This window comes from Oncorhynchus gorbuscha, unplaced genomic scaffold (assembly GCF_021184085.1).
Source record: "Oncorhynchus gorbuscha isolate QuinsamMale2020 ecotype Even-year unplaced genomic scaffold, OgorEven_v1.0 Un_scaffold_4125, whole genome shotgun sequence".
Lineage (NCBI taxonomy): Eukaryota > Metazoa > Chordata > Actinopteri > Salmoniformes > Salmonidae > Oncorhynchus > Oncorhynchus gorbuscha.
The window spans coordinates 16,083-38,739 of record NW_025748220.1 but is presented as its reverse complement, the minus strand read 5'-3'; the positions used below and the strand labels follow the sequence as shown (position 1 = coordinate 38,739).

Sequence of the window (22,657 nt, the reverse complement as noted above, 5' to 3'; positions counted from 1 at the left end):
TGAATAATATTAATAATAATATAAATAATGATAATAATGTGAATAATATTAATAATAATATAAATAATGATAATAATGTGAATAATATTAATAATAATATAAATAATGATAATAATGTGAATAATATTAATAATAATATAAATAATGATGATAATGTGAATAATATTAATAATAATATAAATAATGATGATAATGTGAATAGTAATAATAATATGAATAATATTAACATAAATATGCATAATAATATGAATAATATTAACATAAATATGCATAATAATATGAATATAAATATGAATAACAATCTGAATAATATTAACATAAATATGAATAATAATAATATGAATATAAATAATATTAACATAAATATGCATAATAATATGAATACTACTAATATAAATATGAATAATAATATGAATATAAATATGAATAATAATATGAATAATATTAACATAAATAATATTAATATAAATGTGAATAATAATATGCATAATATTAATATAAATATGAATAATATTAATATAAATATGAATAATATTAATATAAATATGAATAATATTAATATAAATATGAATAATATTAATATAAATATGAATAATATTAATATAAATATGAATAATATTAATATAAATATGAATAATATTAATATAAATATGAATAATATTAATATAAATATGAATAATATTAATATAAATATGAATAATATTATGAATAATAACTATATGAATAATATGAATAATAATAATAATAATATGACATTGTACTTGTAACATGCTTTTCAAAAATCCAAAGTACCTCCATGTGTGTTAGTGTGTGTGTGTCCTCCTACCCTTGTTGTCGTGCCAGACGCGGATCTTCCAGACGCTGCCCAGGCTAGTTTCCGTGGCGATGTGGAAGATGTCCAGTCCGTTACGTGCGAAGGCCCCGGGGCTGTCCAGGTGTCGATGCCCGCTACGCCCCTCACAGCCGTACACACTGATGCCTACATGTGCCGACGTGCCTAGCAGACAGGGGGAGGAGTTAGATATACACAGCATGTAATAATTATATGTTTCTGCCCTTTGATTAAAAGTCTAATTTCTTTGCATTTGAATCCGTAACCTTTGCCTTCTCACCTGCCCCGCGGCTGAAGCCGGTCTTGACCTGCACCTCGTACTTGAATGTTCCGTCGTGTCCACAGAGCGGCACCGTCCCCGCCCTCCTCAGGTCCAGCTGGTCCAGTTTATGTAAGATGGCCGCCGCCACGGCGTAACACAGCAACCCCACCACACACGTCAACAACACCACGAGGCTGGGAACCCCCCGCTCCTAAAGGACGAGAGGAGAGAAGATGTGTGTGTGTGTGTGTGTGAAAGTCAGCTGATTTCACAGTAGGGCATCGTAACATTACAGTGTGTTTCCTCGGGCGGTTGGCTTGGAACAGATGTGTCAACATAAATCACATGTTATTGGTCACATGGTTAGCAGATGTTAACGAGAGTGTAGCGAAATGCTTCTAGTTCCGACAGTGCAGTGATATCTAACAAGTAATCTAACACTTCCACAACAACCACCTTATACACACACATCTGAAGGGATGAGAATATGTACATGTAGCGGCAAAGGCCAGATGCAATAGATGGTATAAAATGAGTAATGTAAGATATGTAAACATTTGTATGTATTATTGAAAGTGACTAGTGACCCATTAATTAAAGTGGCCAATGATTTGAGTCTGTATGTTGGCAGCAGCCTCTCTGTGTTAGTGGTGGCTGTTTAACAGTCTGAGGGCCTTGAGATAGAGGCTGTTTTTTCAGTCTCTCGGTCCCAGCTTCGATGCACCTCTACTGACCTCGCCTTCTGGATGGTAGCGGGGTGAACAGGCAGTGGCTCAGGTGGTTGTTGTCCTTGATTATATTTTTGTCCTTCCTGTGAGAATGGGTGCTGTAGGTGTCCTGGAGGGCACCCCCGGTGATGCGTTGTGCGAGCCAAATGTTTTCAGCCTCCTGAGGTTCACGCCTTCTTCACTACACTGTCTGTGTGGGTGGACCATTTCAGTTTGTCCGTGATGTGTATGCCGAGGAACTTAGAACATTCCACCTTCTCCACTGCGATCCCATCGATGTGAATGGGGGTGCTCCTTCTGCTGTTTCCTGAAGTCCACGATCATGTGTCCTCACCTCCTCCCTGTAGGTTGTCTCGTCGTTGTTGGTAATCAAGCCCACTACTGTAGTGTCGTCTACAAACTTGATGATTTGGTTGGAGCCGTGCATGGCCACGCAGTCATGGGTGAACAGGGAGTACAGGAGGAGGCTGAGCATGTGTAACGGATGTGAAACGGCTAGCTTAGTTAGCGGTGTGCGCTAAATAGCGTTTCAATCGGTTACGTCACTTGCTCTGAGACCTTGAAGTAGTAGTTCCCCTTGCTCTGCAAGGGCCGCGGCTTTTGTGGAGCGATGGGTAACGATGCTTTGTGGGTGACTGTTGTCGATGTGTGCAGAAGGTCCCTGGTTTGCGCCCGTGTATGGGCGAGGGGACGGACGTAAAGTTATACTGTTACATTGATGCTGTTGACCCGGATTACTGGTTGCTGCGGAAAAATGAGGCAGGTCAAAAGGGGGGTGAGTGTAACGGATGTGAAACGGCTAGCTTAGTTAGCGGTGTGCGCTAAATAGCGTTTCAATCGGTTACGTCACTTGCTCTGAGACCTTGAAGTAGTAGTTCCCCTTGCTCTGCAAGGGCCGTGGCTTTTGTGGAGCGATGGGTAACGATGCTTCAAGGGTGACTGTTGTCGATGTGTGCAGAGGGTCCCTGGTTCGCGCCCGGGTATGGGCGAGGGGACGGACGTAAAGTTATTCTGTTACACACGCACCCTTGTGGAGCCCCAGTGTTGAGGATCAGCGAAGTGGAGATGTTGTTTCCTACCCTCACCACCTGGGGTCGCCCCGTCAGAAAGTCCAGGACCCAATTACACAGGGCGGGGTTGAGACCCAGGGCCTCACGCTTAATGATGAGCTTGGAGGATACTAGGGTGTTAAAGGCTGAGCTGTAGTCAACGAACAGATGGGATAGGGCAGTGTGCGATTGCATCGTCTGTGGACCTGTTGGGGCGGTATGCGAACTGAAGTGGGTCTAGGGTGGCAGATAAGGTGGTGGTGATATGATCCTTGACTCGTCTCTCAAAGCACTTCATGATGACAGAAGTGAGTGTTACGGGGTGATAGTCATTTAGTTCAGTTATCTTTGCCTTCTTGGGTACATCTTGAAGCATGTGGGGACAGCAGACTGGGATAGGGAGAAATTGAATATGTCTGTAAACACATCAGCCAGCTGGTCTGGGCATGCTCTGAGGGATACCGTCTGGGCCAGTAGCCTTGGGAGGGTTAACACGTTTAAATGTCTTACTCACATATCCCACGGAGAAGGAGAGGGGAGGCCTGCAGTCCTTGGTAGCGGGTCGCATCGGTGGCAATGTATTATCCTCAAAGCGGGCAAAGAAGGTGTTTAGTTTGTCTGGAAGCAAGACGTCAGTGTCCGTAACTTGGATGGTTTTCTTTTTGTAGTCCGTAACTGCCTGTAGACCCTGCCACATACATCTAGTTTCTGAGCCGTTGAATTGCGACTCCATTTTGTCCCTATACCGACATATTGTTTGCTTGATTGCCTTGCGGTAGGGAATAATAATATAATAATAATAATATATGCCATTTAGCAGACGCTTTTATCCAAAGCGACTTACAGTCATGTGTGCATACATTCTACGTATTGGTGGTCCCGGGGCTCGAACCCACTACTCTGGCGTTACAAGCGCCATGCTCTACCAACTGAGCTACAGAAGGACTACACTGTTTGTATTCGGCCATATCCTCAGTCATCTTTCCATGGTTAAATGCAGTAGGTCACACTTTCAGTTTTGCGTAACTTCCACCATCTATCCACAGTTTCTGGTTAGGGTAGGTTTTGATAGTCACAGTGGGTACAACATCTCCAATGCACCTCCTTATAAACTCACTCACCGAATCAGCATATAAATCAATGTTAATCTCTGAGACTGCCCCTAACATTTCTCAGTCCGCGTGATCAAAACAATCTTGAAACGTGGATTCTGATTGGTCAGACCAGCGTTGAATGGTTCTTGTCAAGGGTGCATCCTGTTTGAGTTTCTGCCTATAGGACAGTAGGAGGAAAATGGAGTCGTGGTCGGATTTGCTGAAGGGGGGGCGGGGGAGGTCCTTGTATGCATCGCGGAAGTTAGAGTGGCAGTGGTCCAGTGTTTCGCGAGTGCTACAGTCAATATGCTGATAGATTTAGGTAGCCTTCTTCTCAAATTTGCTTTGTTAAAATCCCCATCTACAATAAACGCAGCCTCGGAATATATGGTTTCCAGCTAACACAGAGTCCAGTGAAGTTCCTTGAGGGCCGTTGTGGTATTCGCTTGAGGGGGGCTTTACATGGCTGTGATAATAACCGACGAGAATTCTCTTGGGAGATGATATGGTCGGCATTCGATTGTAAGGAATTCTAAGTCAGGTGAACAAAAGGACTTGTGTTCCTGTATGTTGTTATGTTTACACCATGAGTCGTTAATCATGAAGCATACGCCCTTCTTCTCAGAGAGATGTTTATTTCTGTCGGAGCGACAGCGTGAAGAATCCCAGTGGCTGTACAGACACCAACAACATATCCCGAGAGAGCCATGTTTCCTTGAAACAGAGAATGTTACAGTCTCTGATGTCTTTCTGGAAGGCAACCCTTGCTCGAATTTCGTCTACCTTGTTGTCTAGAGACTAGACACTGTTGAGTAATATACTCCGAAGCGGTGAGAGGCAGCTCCGTCTTCCTCTTCTGCGGCGACGTTGTTTTGGCTCGGCCTCTGGGATTAGATCCAATGTCCTGGGTGGTGAACCGAACAAAGGATCCACTTCGGGAAAGTCGTATTCCTGGTCATAACGTTGGTAAGTTGACGTCGCTCTGATATCCAATAGTTCTTCCCGGCTGAATGTAATAACACTTAAGATTTTCTGAGCTAATAATGTAAGAAATAATATATTAAGGACTAGAAGCGAGGCGACCATCTCTGTCGGTGCCATCTGTGTGTGTATTATCAGGTGTGTGTGTTTATTAGGTATATCTCTACTTTAAAAATAAAACATTTAAGTTATATTTAACTAGGCAAGTCAGTTAAGAACAAATTATTATTTACAATGACGGCCTACCGGGGAACAATGGGTTAACTGCCTTGCTCAGGGCAGAACAACCTTGTCAGCTCAGGATTTGATCTAGCAGCCTTTAGGTTACTGGCCAAACGCTCTAACCACTAGGCTACCTGCAGCCCCTACACACTAACCACTAGGCTACCTGCAGCCCCTACACTCTAACCACTAGGCTACCTGCAGCCCCTACACTCTAACCACTAGGCTACCTGCAGCCCCTACACTCTAACCACTAGGCAACCTACAGCCTCTACACTCTAACCACTAGGCTACCTGCAGCCCCTACACTCTAACCACTAGGCTACCTGCAGCCCCTACACTCTAACCACTAGGCTACCTGCAGCCTCTACACTCTAACCACTAGGCTACCTGCAGCCTCTACACTCTAACCACTAGGCTACCTGCAGCCCCTACACTCTAACCACTAGGCTACCTGCAGCCTCTACACTCTAACCACTAGGCTACCTGCAGCCCCTACACTCTAACCACTAGGCTACCTGCAGCCCCTACACTCTAACCACTAGGCTACCTGCAGCCTCTACACTCTAACCACTAGGCTACCTGCAGCCCCTACACTCTAACCACTAGGCTACCTGCAGCCTCTACACTCTAACCACTAGGCTACCTGCAGCCCCTACACTCTAACCACTAGGCTACCTGCAGCCTCTACACTCTAACCACTAGGCTACCTGCCTCCTCTACACTCTAACCACTAGGCTACCTGCAGCCTCTACACTCTAACCACTAGGCTACCTGCCTCCTCTACACTCTAACCACTAGGCTACCTGCAGCCTCTACACTCTAACCACTAGGCTACCTGCAGCATCTACACTCTAACCACTAGGCTACCTGCAGCCCCTACACTCTAACCACTAGGCTACCTGCAGCCTCTACACTCTAACCACTAGGCTACCTGCAGCCTCTACACTCTAACCACTAGGCTACCTGCAGCCTCTACACTCTAACCACTAGGCTACCTGCCTCCTCTACACTCTAACCACTAGGCTACCTGCCTCCTCTACACTCTAACCACTAGGCTACCTGCAGACTCTACACTCTAACCACTAGGCTACCTTCCTCCTCTACACTCTAACCACTAGGCTACCTTCCTCCTCTACACTCTAACCACTAGGCTACCTGCAGCCCCTACACTCTAACCACTAGGCTACCTGCAGCCTCTACACTCTAACCACTAGGCTACCTGCAGCCCCTACACTCTAACCACTAGGCTACCTGCCTCCTCTACACTCTAACCACTAGGCTACCTGCAGCCTCTACACTCTAACCACTCTACCTCTACTCTAACCACTAGGCTACCTGCAGCCCCTACTAACCACTCTAACCACTAGGCTACCTGCAGCCTCTACACTCTAACCACTAGGCTACCTGCAGCTACTCAGCCCCTACACTCTAACCACTAGGCTACCTGCAGCCTCTACACTCTCTACCTAACCACTAGGCTACCTGCAGCCTCTACACTCTAACCACTAGGCCTCTACCTAACCACTAGGCTACCTCCTCTACACACTCTAACCACTAGGCTACCTGCAGACTCTACACTCTAACCACTAGGCTACCTTCCTCCTCTACACTCTAACCACTAGGCTACCTTCCTCCTCTACACTCTAACCACTAGGCTACCTGCAGCCCCTACACTCTAACCACTAGGCTACCTGCAGCCTCTACACTCTAACCACTAGGCTACCTGCAGCCCCTACACTCTAACCACTAGGCTACCTGCCTCCTCTACACTCTAACCACTAGGCTACCTGCAGCCTCTACACTCTAACCACTAGGCTACCTGCAGCCCCTACACTCTAACCACTAGGCTACCTGCAGCCTCTACACTCTAACCACTAGGCTACCTGCAGCCTCTACACTCTAACCACTAGGCTACCTGCCTCCTCTACACTCTAACCACTAGACTACCTGCCTCCTCTACACTCTAACCACTAGGCTACCTGCAGCCCCTACACTCTAACCACTAGGCAACATACAGCCTCTACACTCTAACCACTAGGCTACCTGCAGCCTCTACACTCTAACCACTAGGCTACCTGCAGCCCCTATACACTAACCACTAGGCTACCTGCAGCCTCTACACTCTAACCACTAGGCTACCTGCAGCCTCTACACTCTAACCACTAGGCTACCTGCCTCCTCTACACTCTAACCACTAGGCTACCTGCAGCCTCTACACTCTAACCACTAGGCTACCTGCAGCCTCTACACTCTAACCACTAGGCTACCTGCAGCCTCTACACTCTAACCACTAGGCAACCTACAGCCTCTACACTCTAACCACTAGGCTACCTGCAGCCTCTACACTCTAACCACTAGGCTACCTGCAGCCTCTACACTCTAACCACTAGGCTACCTGCAGCCTCTACACTCTAACCACTAGGCTACCTGCAGCCTCTACACTCTAACCACTAGGCTACCTGCAGCCTCTACACTCTAACCACTAGGCTACCTGCCTCCTCTACACTCTAACCACTAGACTACCTGCCTCCTCTACACTCTAACCACTAGGCTACCTGCAGCCTCTACACTCTAACCACTAGGCTACCTGCAGCCTCTACACTCTAACCACTAGGCTACCTGCAGCCCCTACACTCTAACCACTAGGCTACCTGCCTCCTCTACACTCTAACCACTAGGCTACCTGCAGCCTCTACACTCTAACCACTAGGCTACCTGCAGCCTCTACACTCTAACCACTAGGCTACCTGCCTCCTCTACACTCTAACCACTAGGCTACCTGCAGCCTCTACACTCTAACCACTAGGCTACCTTCCTCCTCTACACTCTAACCACTAGGCTACCTGCAGCCCCTACACTCTAACCACTAGGCTACCTTCCTCCTCTACACTCTAACCACTAGGCTACCTGCAGCCTCTACACTCTAACCACTAGGCTACCTGCAGCCTCTACACTCTAACCACTAGGCTACCTGCAGCCTCTACACTCTAACCACTAGGCTACCTGCAGCCTCTACACTCTAACCACTAGGCTACCTGCAGCCTCTACACTCTAACCACTAGGCTACCTGCAGCCTCTACACTCTAACCACTAGGCTACCTGCCTCCTCTACACTCTAACCACTAGGCTACCTACAGCCTCTACACTCTAACCACTAGGCTACCTGCCGCCTCTACTTACAGGCCGTATGAAGGTGACAGCATCAGGTGGAACGAAGAGACTGGCAGCGAAGGCTGTGAGGTGGCGGGTGCTGCAGACGGCCCGGCTGGCATTAGTCTCTGCCAGTGGCACCATGCCGTCCGTACGCCACAGCTTGGCGCTCTCGCTGAAGTACTGGCACAGGGACGTAAACACACCCACCTAGAGAAGGGATGGAATGAGTCAGAGAGATATTTAGAAGGGATGGAATGAGTCAGAGAGATATTTAGAAGGGACGGAATGAGTCAGAGAGATATTTAGAAGGGACGGAATGAGTCAGAGAGATATTTAGAAGGGATGGAATGAGTCAGAGAGATATTTAGAAGGGATGGAATGAGTCAGAGAGATATTTAGAAGGGATGGAATGAGTCAGAGAGATATTTAGAAGGGATGGAATGAGTCAGAGAGATATTTAGAAGGGATGGAATGAGTCAGAGAGATATTTAGAAGGGATGGAATGAGTCAGAGAGATATTTAGAAGGGACAGAATTAGTCAGAGAGATATTTAGAAGGGAAGGTTGGGGTTTTCAACTCAAGTCAACACGTGGTTTCCTGCTTGTTAAACAACAGATTCTATCAAGTACATACACTCACCGGATAGTTAGGTACACCCATCTAGTACCCGGTCAGACCCCCCACCCTTTTAGCCTCCAGAACAGCCCAAACTCTTCGGGTCATGGATTCTGGTACATTCATGCTGCCAACAGCACGCTCCATCTCATCCCAGAGATGTTCTATTGGGTTTGGTCAGCAACAACATTCTGATTGGCTGTGGCGTTCCATCGGTGCTCAGTTGGTATCAAGAGACCTAACGTGTGCTAGGAAACATTTCCCACATGGGTCAGCTGTCCAGTGTTGGTGATGGCGTGTCCACTGGAGACGCTTTTTCTTGTTTTTAGCTGATAGGAGTGGAACCCGGTGTGGTCATCTGCTGTATTGGCCAATCCGGGACAAGGATCGATGAGTTGTGTTTTCTGAGATGCCGTTCTGCACAACACTGTTGTATTGTGTCGTCATTTGTCTGTTTATGGCCCTGAATGTTCGCCTTCTCTCATCAACGAGCTGTTTTCACCCACAGGACTGCCGCTGACTGGATGTTTTGTGTTCATTCTTCACACATCATTCTCTGTAAACCCTAGACTGTAGTGTGTGAAAAGCCCAGCAGGGACGTTTCTGAGATACTGTATCCGGCGTACCTGGCACCAACGATCATACCACACTCAGAGTCTCTTAGGTCACTAGTTTTGTCCATTGTAACGTTCAATGGAACAGTAACTGAATGCCTCGATGCCTGTCTGCCTGTGTTATATCAAGCCCTGGACAGGTGGCTCACTGTCTGTAGGAGTTAACCATCTTCCTGAACAGGGTGGTGTACCTAATAAACTGTCCTGTAGGAGTTAACCATCTTCCTGAACAGGGTGGTGTACCTAATAAACTGTCCTGTAGGAGTTAACCATCTTCCTGATCAGGGTGGTGTACCTAATACACTGTCCTGTAGGTTTTAACCATCTTCCTGAACAGGGTGGTGTACCTAATAAACTGCCCTGTAGGTGTATGTATAATGTTTTATAATGTGACACTGTATTATGACACTGACTCTAAGCGCCAATGAGTTATACATTTAAGTTCTAACAAACACCCACCTCCAGACGCACCCCCGCGCTGGGGGAGTCAGTGGTACAGCCCGTTGTCACGTTGACATAGTAGTCCAGGGTCGTGTCATGGGACCTGGGCAACCGGAGAAGAGAGGGGGGTGGTTGGTTAGATCTGACTAAAATGGTTGACATGTATACACAGCATTTACAGTAGTCTCTACTGAAGTGTTTCACTCTCTTGACAAGAGGAAGTTCATCTCATGACTTAACATAAGACATCCAGAGTAGAGAGACCACTTAGACAGACGAGAGAGACCACTTAGACAGACGTGAGAGACAGAGAGACCGCTTAGACAGACGACAGAGACAGAGAGACCGCTTAAACAGACGAGAGAGACAGAGAGACCGCTTAGACAGACGAGAGAGACAGAGAGACCGCTTAGACAAACGAGAGAGACAGAGAGACCACTTAGACAGACGAGAGAGACAGATTGAGACCGCTTAGACAGATGAGAGACCACTTAGACAGATAAGAGAGACCACTTAGACAGACGAGAGAGACAGAGAGAGACCGCTTAGACAGACGAGAGAGACAGAGAGAGACCCCTTAGACAGACGAGAGAGACAGAGAGAGACCGCTTAGACAGACGAGAGAGACCACTTAGACAGAGGAGAGAGACAGAGAGAGACCGCTGAGAGACAGAGAGAGACCCCTTAGACAGACGAGAGAGACAGAGAGAGACCGCTTAGACAGACGAGAGAGACCACTTAGACAGAGGAGAGAGACAGAGAGAGACCGCTTAGACAGACGAGAGAGACAGAGAGAGACCGCTTAGACAGACGAGAGAGACAGAGAGACCGCTTAGACAGATGAGAGAGACAGAGAGAGACCGCTTAGACAGACGAGAGAGACAGAGAGACCGCTTAGACAGACGAGAGAGACAGAGAGACCGCTTAGACAGACGAGAGAGACAGAGAGACCGCTTAGACAGACGAGAAAGACAGAGAGACCGCTTAGACAGACGAGAGAGACAGAGAGACCGCTTAGACAGACGAGAGAGACAGAGAGACCGCTTAGACAGACGAGTGAGACAGAGAGAGACCGCTTAGACAGACGAGAGAGACAGAGAGAGACCGCTTAGACAGACGAAAGAGACAGAGAGAGACCGCTTAGACAGACGAGAGAGACAGAGAGAGACCACTTAGACAGACGAGAGAGACAGAGAGAGACCGCTTAGACAGATGAGAGACAGAGAGACCACTTAGACAGATGAGAGAGACCACTTAGACAGACGAGAGAGACAGAGAGAGACCGCTTAGACAGACAAGAGAGACAGAGAGAGACCGCTTAGACAGACGAGAGAGACAGAGAGACCGCTTAGACAGATGAGAGAGACAGAGAGAGACCGCTTAGACAGACGAGAGAGACAGAGAGAGACCGCTTAGACAGACGAGAGACGAGAGATACAGAGAGAGACCACTTAGACAGACGAGAGAGACAGAGAGACCGCTTAGACAGATGAGAGAGACAGAGAGAGTCCGCCTAGACAGACGAGAGAGACAGAGAGAGACCGCTTAGACAGACGAGAGAGACAGAGAGACCGCTTAGACAGATGAGAGAGACCACTTAGACAGACGAAAGAGACAGAGAGAGACCGCTTAGACAGACGAGAGAGACAGAGAGAGACCGCTTAGACAGACGAGAGAGACAGAGAGAGACCGCTTAGACAGACGAGAGAGACAGAGAGACCACTTAGACAGATGAGAGAGACCACTTAGACAGACGAGAGAGACAGAGAGACCGCTTAGACAGACGAGAGAGACAGAGAGAGACCGCTTAGACAGACGAGAGAGACAGAGAGACCGCTTAGACAGACGAGAGAGACCACTTAGACAGACGAGAGAGACAGAGAGAGACCGCTTAGACAGATGAGGGAGACCACTTAGACAGACGAGAGAGACAGAGAGAGACCGCTTAGACACTAGAGAGAGACAGAGAGAGACCACTTAGACACTAGAGAGAGACAGAGCGAGACCACTTAGACAGACGAGAGAGACAGAGAGAGACCACTTAGACGGACAAGAGAGACTGAGCGAAACCACTGAGACAGACAAGAGAGACAGAAACAGAGAGACCACTTAGTCAGACGAGAGACAGAGAGACCACTTAGACAGACAAGAGAGACCATTTAGACAAGAGAGACAGAGACAGAGACTACTTAGACAGACAGAGACAGAGACAGAGAGAGAAATACAATAAAGCCAGTGCCTGGATACAGTAATGTGTAATATTCATAGTAGGGTCACGACCACTGTTCCCTCTAACTGCACTGAGTGTCAGGTCTGCTGAGCGCGTTTACTGTGAACACTGAGGCTTTTTATTTTATTTGATTTATTTTACCTTTATTTAACGAGGCAAGTCAGTTAAGAACAAATTCTTATTTTCAATGACGGCCTAGGAACAGTGGGTTAACTGCCTGTTCAGGGGCAGAACGACAGATTTGTACCTTGTCAGCTCGGGGATTTGAACTTGCAACCTTTTGGTTACTAGTCCAACGCTCTAACCACTAGGGTACCCTAAGTTACAGTTTTAAAGTGAACACTGAGGCTGTACCAGCTTTAAGTTACAGATTTACTGTGAACACTGAGGCTGTACCAGCTTTAAGTTACAGTTTTACTGTGAACACTGAGGCTGTACCAGCTTTAAGTTACAGTTTTACTGTGAACACTGAGGCTGTACCAGCTTTAAGTTACAGTTTTACTGTGAACACTGAGGCTGTACCAGCTTTAAGTTACAGTTTTACTGTGAACACTGAGGCTGTACCAGCTTTAAGTTACAGTTTTACTGTGAACACTGAGGCTGTACCAGCTTTAAGTTACAGTTTTACTGTGAACACTGAGGCTGTACCAGCTTTAAGTTACAGTTTTACTGTGAACACTGAGGCTGTACCTACTTTAAGTTACAGATTTACTGTGAACACTGAGGCTGTACCAGCTTTAAGTTACAGTTTTACTGTGAACACTGAGGCTGTACCAGCTTTAAGTTACAGTTTTACTGTGAACACTGAGGCTGTACCAGCTTTAAGTTACAGTTTTACTGTGAACACTGAGGCTGTACCAGCTTTAAGTTACAGTTTTAACAGTGGTCAAGTAGGCTACTGTGGCTATTTGATCATAATGTAGGACTACCAGAGGGGCCTACCATCAAAACAATGGAGATAATGCATCCCATAATATTTTAACATGGAAATAGCTGTTCTATCATTCAGCCTACAGTAGCAGCCAATGTGTGGTGTTCAATGTTGGCTACATTCTATGAGACGTTTGAAAAACACATTCAGGGCTTGTTGACATGAACCTGTTTATCCACTTGTCCTTCAGACAAGGAGGCGACTGAAAATGTTGTTGAGTCGTTTGATGCAAGAAACCACTTTATGAAATAAAATGCATCATTATTCTCATCCCATTATTACAGAGAATCAGACTAATTATGCTTCCCTCTGCCGATTGGCTACTTAGCTTATTCAAGCCTGTCTCAAATGCCCCTTTAAGACAAAAAGCTCTTTACCGGAGTCACTTTTCAAATGATGTCTAGAAATGCACACGTGTTGTGTCTTGTAGGAAGCAATCACTCCCCTACTGCTGACTACAACTGATCTATAACTGGGCTGATAACAACTGATCTATAACTGGGCTAATAACTCACCAATGAGCAAAGAATATGAACATCCCTACACGCAGCTCTTGCTTTGATCTCAAAACAATCGCATCTACCCACGACCGCTCATGCTGTAGACACAGTCCAGTTCAAAGTGAATGGCACAGATCCATATATGGCAATGGCCTATTTGAATATAGGCCTACTGCAGCTCTGATTGGTTATTGCGCGCCGGTCTGTATTGAGTACGGTATAGAGTAGTGTGTGTCAATGCAATAGAATCCTACTCCGATGCGTTCTGCATACAACAAAATCTCTTTCACAGTTAGTTTTGCATACAAAGTCTTGCATAGTTCAGATTGTTTCGGTATGTTCCATTGAAAGTGGCTAATATTGCGTTGATTCGAGCACAATTCTCACAGGGAAACGATAGTGTTAACGGGGAAAACTAAAAAGTTGAGGTTCTGTCTTGTGCTTCTCTGCGCGGGCTGATATTAATTCAGGCTGATATTAATTCGGGCTGATATTCATTCGGGCTGATATTAATTCGGGCTGATATTAATTCGGGCTGATATTAATTCGGGCTGATATTAATTCTGCGTGGCAGTCCATAGAAGGAACATTGACTCATTCCATATCACTGTGGCAACCACTCACTCTGGGGACAGGAAGAAGGTGTACTTCCTGTGGTCCAGGTCCCGCCCCCTGGTCATGCTGAGTGTGATGCGTTTCCTGTCTGTGAAGTTGAACTCGTTGGGCCAGTTGGAGGAGTGGAGGTAGGTCATGATGGAGGGGTCCGCCTCGCTCACCTCTGACCTCACCCCGTCTGGAGAGGAGTAGGGGATAGGGGTGAGCTTACCCCCTCTCTGTACATCCCCTAAATACTGACCCTATACACTATTCAATTCAATACAACTTTATTGATATCCCAAAAAATGTCAATTACTTATTTGACTTGATTTGGCAATTGAAAAATACAATTGAGTCCCACATACCCTGCAAACTTACTATAAAGAGGTACAGCTAAAGTGGGAATAGGTATTATATTGTGATTATATTTATACTGCGAATCTGTTTCTATTGTGATGCAGTTTCTATTGTGATTCTGTTCCTATTGTGATGCTGTTCCTATTGTGATGCAGTTCCTATTGTGATTCTGTTCCTATTGTGATGCTGTTCCTATTGTGATTCTGTTCCTATTGTGATGCTGTTCCTATTGTGATGCAGTTCCTATTGTGATTCTATGTATATCGTCATTATGTTCCTATTGTGATGCAGTTCCTATTGTGATTCTATGTATATCGTCATTATGTTCCTATTGTGATGCTGTTCCTATTGTGATTCTATGTATATCGTCATTATGTTCCTATTGTGATTCTGTTCCTATTGTGATGCAGTTCCTATTGTGATGCTGTTCCTATTGTGATTCTATGTATATTGTCATTATGTTCCTATTGTGATGCTGTTCCTATTGTGATTATGTTTCTGTTGTGATGCTGTTCCTATTGTGATTATGTTTCTATTGTGATGCTGTTCCTATTGTGATGCTGTTCCTATTGTGATGCTGTTCCTATTGTGATTATATTGTGATTCTGTTTCTATTGTGACTATATTCCTATTGTGATTATATTTATATAGTGATTCTATTGTGATTATGTTTCTAATGTGATTCTATTTATATTGTGATTCTGTTCCTATTGTGATTCTGTTCCTATTGTGATGCAGTTCCTATTGTGATTCTATGTATATCGTCATTATGTTCCTATTGTGATGCTGTTCCTATTGTGATTCTATGTATATCGTCATTATGTTCCTATTGTGATGCTGTTCCTATTGTGATTCTATTGTGATTCTATCGTCATTATGTTCCTATTGTGATTCTGTTCCTATTGTGATTCTATTCCTATTGTCATTATGTTCCTATTGTGATTCTGTTCCTATTGTGATTCTGTTCAGTTCCTATTGTGATGCTGTTCCTATTGTGATGCTGTTCCTATTGTGATGCTGTTCCTATTGTGATTATGTTTCTGTTGTGATGCTGTTCCTATTGTGATTATGTTTCTATTGTGATGCTGTTCCTATTGTGATGCTGTTCCTATTGTGATTATATTGTGATTCTGTTTCTATTGTGACTATATTCCTATTGTGATTATATTTATATAGTGATTCTATTGTGATTATGTTTCTAATGTGATTCTATTTATATTGTGATTCTGTTCCTATTGTGATTCTGTTCCTATTGTGATGCTGTTCCTATTGTGATTCTGTTCCTATTGTGATTATGTTTCTGTTGTGATGCTGTTCCTATTGTGATTATGTTTCTATTGTGATGCTGTTCCTATTGTGATTCTATTGTGATTATGTTTCTAATGTGATTCTATTTATATTGTGATTCCATTTCTATTGTGATTCTATTCCTATTGTGATTATATTTATATAGTGATTCTATTGTGATTATGTTTCTAATGTGATTCTATTCCTATTGTGATTCTATATTGTGATTATATTGTGATTCTGTTTCTATTGATTATTTTTCTATTGGGATTCTATTTATATTGTGATTCTGTTTCTATTGTGATTATATTCCTACTGTGATTCTATTCCTGTTGTGATTCTATTCCTATTGTGATTATGTTTCTATTGTGATGATATTCCTATTGTGATTCTAGTGTGATTCTATTTATATTGTGATTCTATTTCTATTGTCATTCTTTTTATATTGTGATTCTAGTGTGAATCTATGTCTATTGTGATTCTGTTTCTATTGTGATTCTGTTTCTATTGTGATTCTATTTCTGTTTCTATTGTGATTCTGTTTCTATTGTGTTTCTATTGTGATTCTATTTCTATTGTGATTCTGTTTCTATTGTGTTTCTATTGTGATTCTATTTCTATTGTGATTCTGTTTATATTGTGATTCTGTTTCTATTGTGATTCTGTTTCTATTGTGATTCTGTTTCTATTGTGATTCTGTTTCTATTGTGATTCTATTTATATTGTGATTCTGTTTCTATTGTGATTCTATTCCTATGATTCTTACCGTCCAGGGTGGTGAAGTTGAGTTGGATGAACAGTCCGGCCTGCTGGTTGGAGTTACCGGCGCTGACTCGTACGATGACAGAGTCACACCGGCTCACGTTAATGTCCCTGGCTAAAGGGACTCCCGTCACCCCTGCCCCATTGCTGTCGGTGGCGCTGCCATTGTTCACGGCAACGGTGATGGCTTGGTTGTCGTCGAGGTCTGAGATTGGGATCTGGGAACCGTTCTCTGCCCGGAACTCCATGGAGGCCACCTATTGTAGATTAGGATTAGAATATAATTAGGATTAGAATAGATTAGGATTGATTAGAATTAGGATTAGAATAGATTTAGGATTGATTACAATTAGGATTAGAATACATTAGAAGACATTGATATCAACATCATGAATCCTCCATAATAGAAAACACATCATACAGACAGTATAAATAAATTAGAAACAAGTCCATACCTCGGTACTGACTGTGTAGTTAGCCACAAAGTTAAAGGGGAACGGGTTGGGCTCCACCTGGATAGTGGAGAGATGGGGAGGGAGGGAGGATGGGAGGGAGGGAGGATGGGAGGGAGGTTAAAACATGTATGAAGGAATACACATCTATGATGACTTGATGAATGTGTACATGGGTACTTTGACGGACAGTCACTCTCACTCACACTTACACACACACACACACACACACACACACACACACACACACACACACACACACACACACACACACACACACACACACACACACACACACACACACACACACACACACACACACACACACACACACACACACACACACACACACATTCACTCACTCACTCACTCACCTGGAACATGAGTTGTACCACGCTGGTAGCTGCTCTGCTCAGACTGTTGTTGAAGGCTCTGGGGATGGAGAACCGTCTGCACTCTGGGGAGAACACAGTCCAATACAACTTTATTTAATAGAACACAACAGTATAGAGCTTTATATAATAGAACATAATAAAATAACTTTATTTAATAGAACAGAATAAAATAACTTTATATAATAGAACAGAATAGAATAACTTTATTTAATAGAACAGAATAAAATAACTTTATATAATAGAACATAATAAAATAACTTTATATAATAGAACATAATAAAATAACTTTATTTAATAGAACAGAATAAAATAACTTTATTTAATAGAACATAATAAAATAACTTTATTTAATAGAACATAATAAAATAACTTTATATAATAGAACATAATAAAATAACTTTATTTAATAGAACAGAATAGAATAACTTTATTTAATAGAACATAATAAAATAACTTTATATAATAGAACAGAATAGAAAACATTAGTGTCTGATTTAAGATTTTAAAAACGTCTTCAATTCAGTTCTCCACCCTACAAGACCACACACACACCCCCCCTCCCATCTCTCCTCTCTCACCCCCCCCCCACACACACACACACTCACCCCCCACACACACACTCACGCCCCCACACACACACACACACCCACACACTCACACACCCCACACACACTCACACCCCCTACAAACACACTCACACCCCCACTCACTTCCCCCACACACACCCCCTCCCGTCGATCTGCTCTCATGCCCCCTCCACACTCACACCCCCCACACACAAACACACCCACACACTCACACCCCCCACCACATACACACTCACTCACACCCCCCACACACACACACCCCACACACTCACACCCCCACCCCCCCACCACATACACACTCACTCACCCCCCCACACACACACACCCCCCACACCCCCTCCCTTCTCTCCTCTCTTGCGCCCCCACACACCCCCCCACACACACACACACCCACACACCCACACCCCCACCCCCCCACCACATACACACTCACTCACCCCCCCACACACACACACACCCACACACTCACACCCCCACACCCCCCACCACATACACACTCACACCCCCCCACACACACACACGCCCCCACACACCCCCTCCCTTCTCTCCTCTCTTGCGCCCCCACACACCCCCTCCCTTCTCTCCTCTCTTGCGCCCCCCACACACACCCCTCCCCACTCACACCTTTCCACCTCCACCTCTTACACCTACCCGGTGAGTCATCGTCGTGGTAGCAGAACAGCGACTGGGGGTCGGCCCGTTTTCCCGTGGCGGCGATCTCCGTCCCCCGCAGCACCAGTGGTTCCTCGTTAAGGACGCGGGAGTGCATCAGGATACGCATCAGCGCCGACGACAGATTATAGGCCTGGGCTGCTACGCGCAGGGGGTGTGCCTCGGGGGGCTGGTGAGGCTGGGGAAGGGAGGAGTCCAGCTGGAGGTCGGGGTAGGGGGGCCCCAAGAGCTGCTGGGAGGCCGACTGGCTTACCTGGTGGATAAGGTCACCTGGAGGGAGGAGGAGAAAGGGAGGGAGGAGGGAGATGGAAAGGAGGGAGAGGAGAGAGGAATGGGAGGAGTGGGAGGGAGGGAGAGGAGAGAGAGAACGGGAGGGAGAGAAGAGAGAAAGGGAGAGAGAGGAGAGAGAGAAAGGCAGGAGAGGAGAGGGGAGTGGGAGGAGTGGGTGGGAGGGAGAGGAGAGAGGAACGGGAGGAGTGGGTGGGAGGTAGAGGAAGGGAGGGAGAGGAGAGAGAGGAAGGGAGGGAGAGGAGAGAGAGGAAGGGAGGGAGAGAGTGGAAGGGAGAAGGAGGAGGGAGGGAGAGGAGTGGGAGGGAGAGGAGAGAGAGGAAGGGAGGGAGAAGAGAGAGAGGAAGGGAGGGAGAGGAGAGAGGGATGGGAGGAGTGGGAGGGAGAGAGAGGGGAGAGAGAAAGGGAGAGAGAGGAGAGAGGGAAGGGAGGAGTGGGAGGGAGGGAGAGGAGAGAGAGAAAGGGAGAGAGAGCAGAGAGGGACGGGAGGAGTGGGAGGGAGGGAGAGGAGAGAGGGAGTGATGGTAAAGATGAAGCGTTCTGTAGAGTCTTGGAAAGTCTTAACTAAAATAGTGACATTTTCAACTATTTGTATGGATATGTGTGTGTGTGTGTGTATGTATGTGTGTGTGTGTGTGTGTGTGTGTGTGTGTGTGTGTGTGTGTGTGTGTGTGTGTGTGTGTGTGTGTGTGTGTGTGTGTGTGTGTGTGTGTGTGTGTGTGTGTGTGTGTGTGTGTGTGTGTGTGTGTGTGTGTGTGTGTACTCACCCATGATGTTGAGGATGTTGTCTGCTATCTCAGTAGGTGTGACTGTTCCCTGCTTGGTGTCTGTCTCCAGGATGTCCAACATCAACTCCAGCTTATTCAACGTGCTGTTCTGACATTCCTCACAGATAAACTCACACACACACACACGACTCACACACACACACACACACACACACACACACACACACACACACACACACACACACACACACACACACACACACACACACACACACACGTCAATAATTTAGTTTCCTAGAACACAAACTTTCCAATAATCAATAACATAAAGAGGAGATATAAATATTGAGGTGTTTAATTGATTGAACTTTCTCTCTTTCTCCCTCCCTCCCTCCCCCCTCCCCTGCCCCTCTACCCTCCCTTCCTCCCTCTCACTCTACCCTCCCTTCCTCTCTCCCCCTCTACCCTCCCTCCCTCTCACCCTGCCCATCCCTCCCTCCCTCCCTGCCCCTCTACCCTCCCTCCCTCTCACCCTGCCCATCCCTCCCTCCCTCCCTCCCTGCCCCTCTACCCTCCCTCCCTGCCACAGACCCTCCCTCCCTCCCTGCCCCTCTACCCTCCCTCTCACCCTGCCCCTCTACCCTCCCTCCATGCCACAGACCCTCCCTCCCTGCCCCTCTACCCTCCCTCCCTGCCCCTCTACCCTCAGTCCCTGCCACAGACCCTCCCTCCCTGCCCCTCTACCCTCCTCCCTGCCCCTCTACCCTCCTCCCTGCCCCTCTACCCTCCCTCCCTGCCCCTCTACCCTCCCTCCCTGCCCCTCTACCCTCCCTCCCTGCCCCTCTACCCTCCCCCTGCCCCTCTACCCTCCCTCCCTGCCCCTTTACCCTCCCCCTGCCCCTCTACCCTCCCTCCCCGCCCCTCTACCCTCCCTCCCTGCCCCTTTACCCTCCCTCCCTGCCCCTCTACCCTCAGTCCCTGCCACAGACCCTCCCTCCCTGCCCCTCTTCCCTCCCCCCTGCCCCTCTACCCTCCCTCCCTGCCCCTTTACCCTCCCCCTACCCCTCTACCCTCCCTCCCTGCCCCTCTACCCTCCCTCCCTGCCCCTCTACCCTCCCTCCCTGCCCCTCTACCCTCCCTCCATGCCCCTCTGTCAGGGCAGGGTACTTCACGTGTGTGTGTGTGTCTCACCGTGCATTGTGCCAGGGCAGGGTACTTCATAGTGTGTGTGTGTGTGTGTCACCGTGCATTGTGCCAGGGCAGGGTACTTCATAGTGTGTGTGTGTGTGTGTGTGTGTGTGTGTGTGTGTGTGTGTGTGTGTGTGTGTCTCACCGTGCATTGTGCCAGGGCAGGGTACTTCATAGTGTGTGTGTGTGTGTGTGTGTGTCTCACCGTGCATTGTGCCAGGGCAGGGTACTTCATAGTGTGTGTGTGTGTGTGTGTGTGTCACCGTGCATTGTGCCAGGGCAGGGTACTTCATAGTGTGTGTGTGTGTGTGTGTGTGTGTCTCACCGTGCATTGTGCCAGGCTAGGGTACTTCATAGTGTGTGTGTGTGTGTGTGTCTCACCGTGCATTGTGCCAGGGCAGGGTACTTCATAGTGTGTGTGTGTGTGTGTGTGTGTGTGTGTGTGTGTGTGTGTGTGTGTGTGTGTGTGTGTGTGTGTGTGTGTGTGTGTCACCGTGCATTGTGCCAGGGCAGGGTACTTCATAGTGTGTGTGTGTGTCTCACCGTGCATTGTGCCATTGCAGGGTACTTCATAGTGTGTGTGTGTGTGTGTGTGTGTGTGTGTGTGTGTGTGTGTGTGTGTGTGTGTGTGTGTGTGTGTGTGTGTGTGTGTGTGTGTGTGTGTGTGTGTGTGTGTGTGTGTGTGTGTGTGTCTCACCGTGCATTGTGCCAGGCCAGGGTACTTCATAGTGTGTGTGTGTGTGTGTGTGTGTGTGTGTGTGTGTGTGTGTGTGTGTGTGTGTGTGTGTGTGTGTGTGTGTGTGTGTGTGTGTGTGTGTGTGTGTGTGTGTGTGTGTCACCGTGCATTGTGCCAGGGCAGGGTACTTCATAGTGTGTGTGTGTGTGTGTCTCACCGTGTTGTGCCATTGCACCGGGTGCCACTTGTGTGTGTGTGTGTGGGTACTTCATGTGTGTGTGTGTGTGTGTGTGTGTGTGTGTGTGTGTGTGTGTGTGTGTGTGTGTGTGTGTGTGTACTGTGTGTGTGTGTGTGTGTGTGTGTCACCGTGTGTGTGTGTGTGTGTGTGTGTGTGTGTCTCACCGTGCATTGTGCCAGGCCAGGGTACTTCATAGTGTGTGTGTGTGTGTGTGTGTGTGTGTGTGTGTGTGTGTGTGTGTGTGTGTGTGTGTGTGTGTGTGTGTGTGTGTGTGTGTGTGTGTGTGTGTGTGTGTCACCGTGCATTGTGCCAGGGCAGGGTACTTCATAGTGTGTGTGTGTGTGTGTGTGTCTCACCGTGCATTGTGCCAGGGCAGGGTACTTCATAGTGTGTGTGTGTGTGTGTGTGTGTGTGTGTGTGTGTGTGTGTGTGTGTGTGTGTGTGTGTGTGTGTGTGTGTGTGTGTGTGTGTGTGTGTGTGTGTGTCTCACCGTGCATTGTGCCAGGCTAGGGTACTTCATAGTGTGTGTGTGTGTGTGTGTCTCACCGTGCATTGTGCCAGGGCAGGGTACTTCATAGTGTGTGTGTGTGTGTGTGTGTGTGTGTGTGTGTGTGTGTGTGTGGTGTGTGTGTGTGTGTGTGTGTGTGTGTGTGTGTGTGTGTGTGTCACCGTGCATTGTGCCATTGTGCCAGGGCAGGGTACTTCATAGTGTGTGTGTGTGTGTGTCTCACCGTGCATTGTGCCATTGCAGGGTACTTCATAGTGTGTGTGTGTG

At 46.7% G+C, this 22,657-nt stretch overlaps 1 protein-coding gene across 1 annotated transcript in view; it reads right to left on the bottom strand.

The window, feature by feature from the left end:
- Nucleotides 1-826: 826 nt before the first annotated feature.
- LOC124028423 (polycystin-1-like) overlaps nucleotides 827-22,657 on the bottom strand; it is a gene marked incomplete at its 3' end in the record, with an annotated part of 34,960 nt that continues 13,129 nt past the window's right edge. Inside the window, exons 7-16 of the mRNA XM_046340475.1 lie at nucleotides 19,820-19,949; nucleotides 18,744-19,034; nucleotides 17,485-17,567; nucleotides 17,114-17,170; nucleotides 16,663-16,915; nucleotides 14,280-14,448; nucleotides 10,013-10,097; nucleotides 8,352-8,531; nucleotides 1,113-1,305; nucleotides 827-997 (exon numbers count right to left, since the gene is read on the bottom strand). Coding sequence (XP_046196431.1) covers nucleotides 827-997; nucleotides 1,113-1,305; nucleotides 8,352-8,531; nucleotides 10,013-10,097; nucleotides 14,280-14,448; nucleotides 16,663-16,915; nucleotides 17,114-17,170; nucleotides 17,485-17,567; nucleotides 18,744-19,034; nucleotides 19,820-19,949 — 1,612 coding nt within the window. The remainder of the gene's footprint in view (nucleotides 998-1,112; nucleotides 1,306-8,351; nucleotides 8,532-10,012; nucleotides 10,098-14,279; nucleotides 14,449-16,662; nucleotides 16,916-17,113; nucleotides 17,171-17,484; nucleotides 17,568-18,743; nucleotides 19,035-19,819; nucleotides 19,950-22,657) is intronic.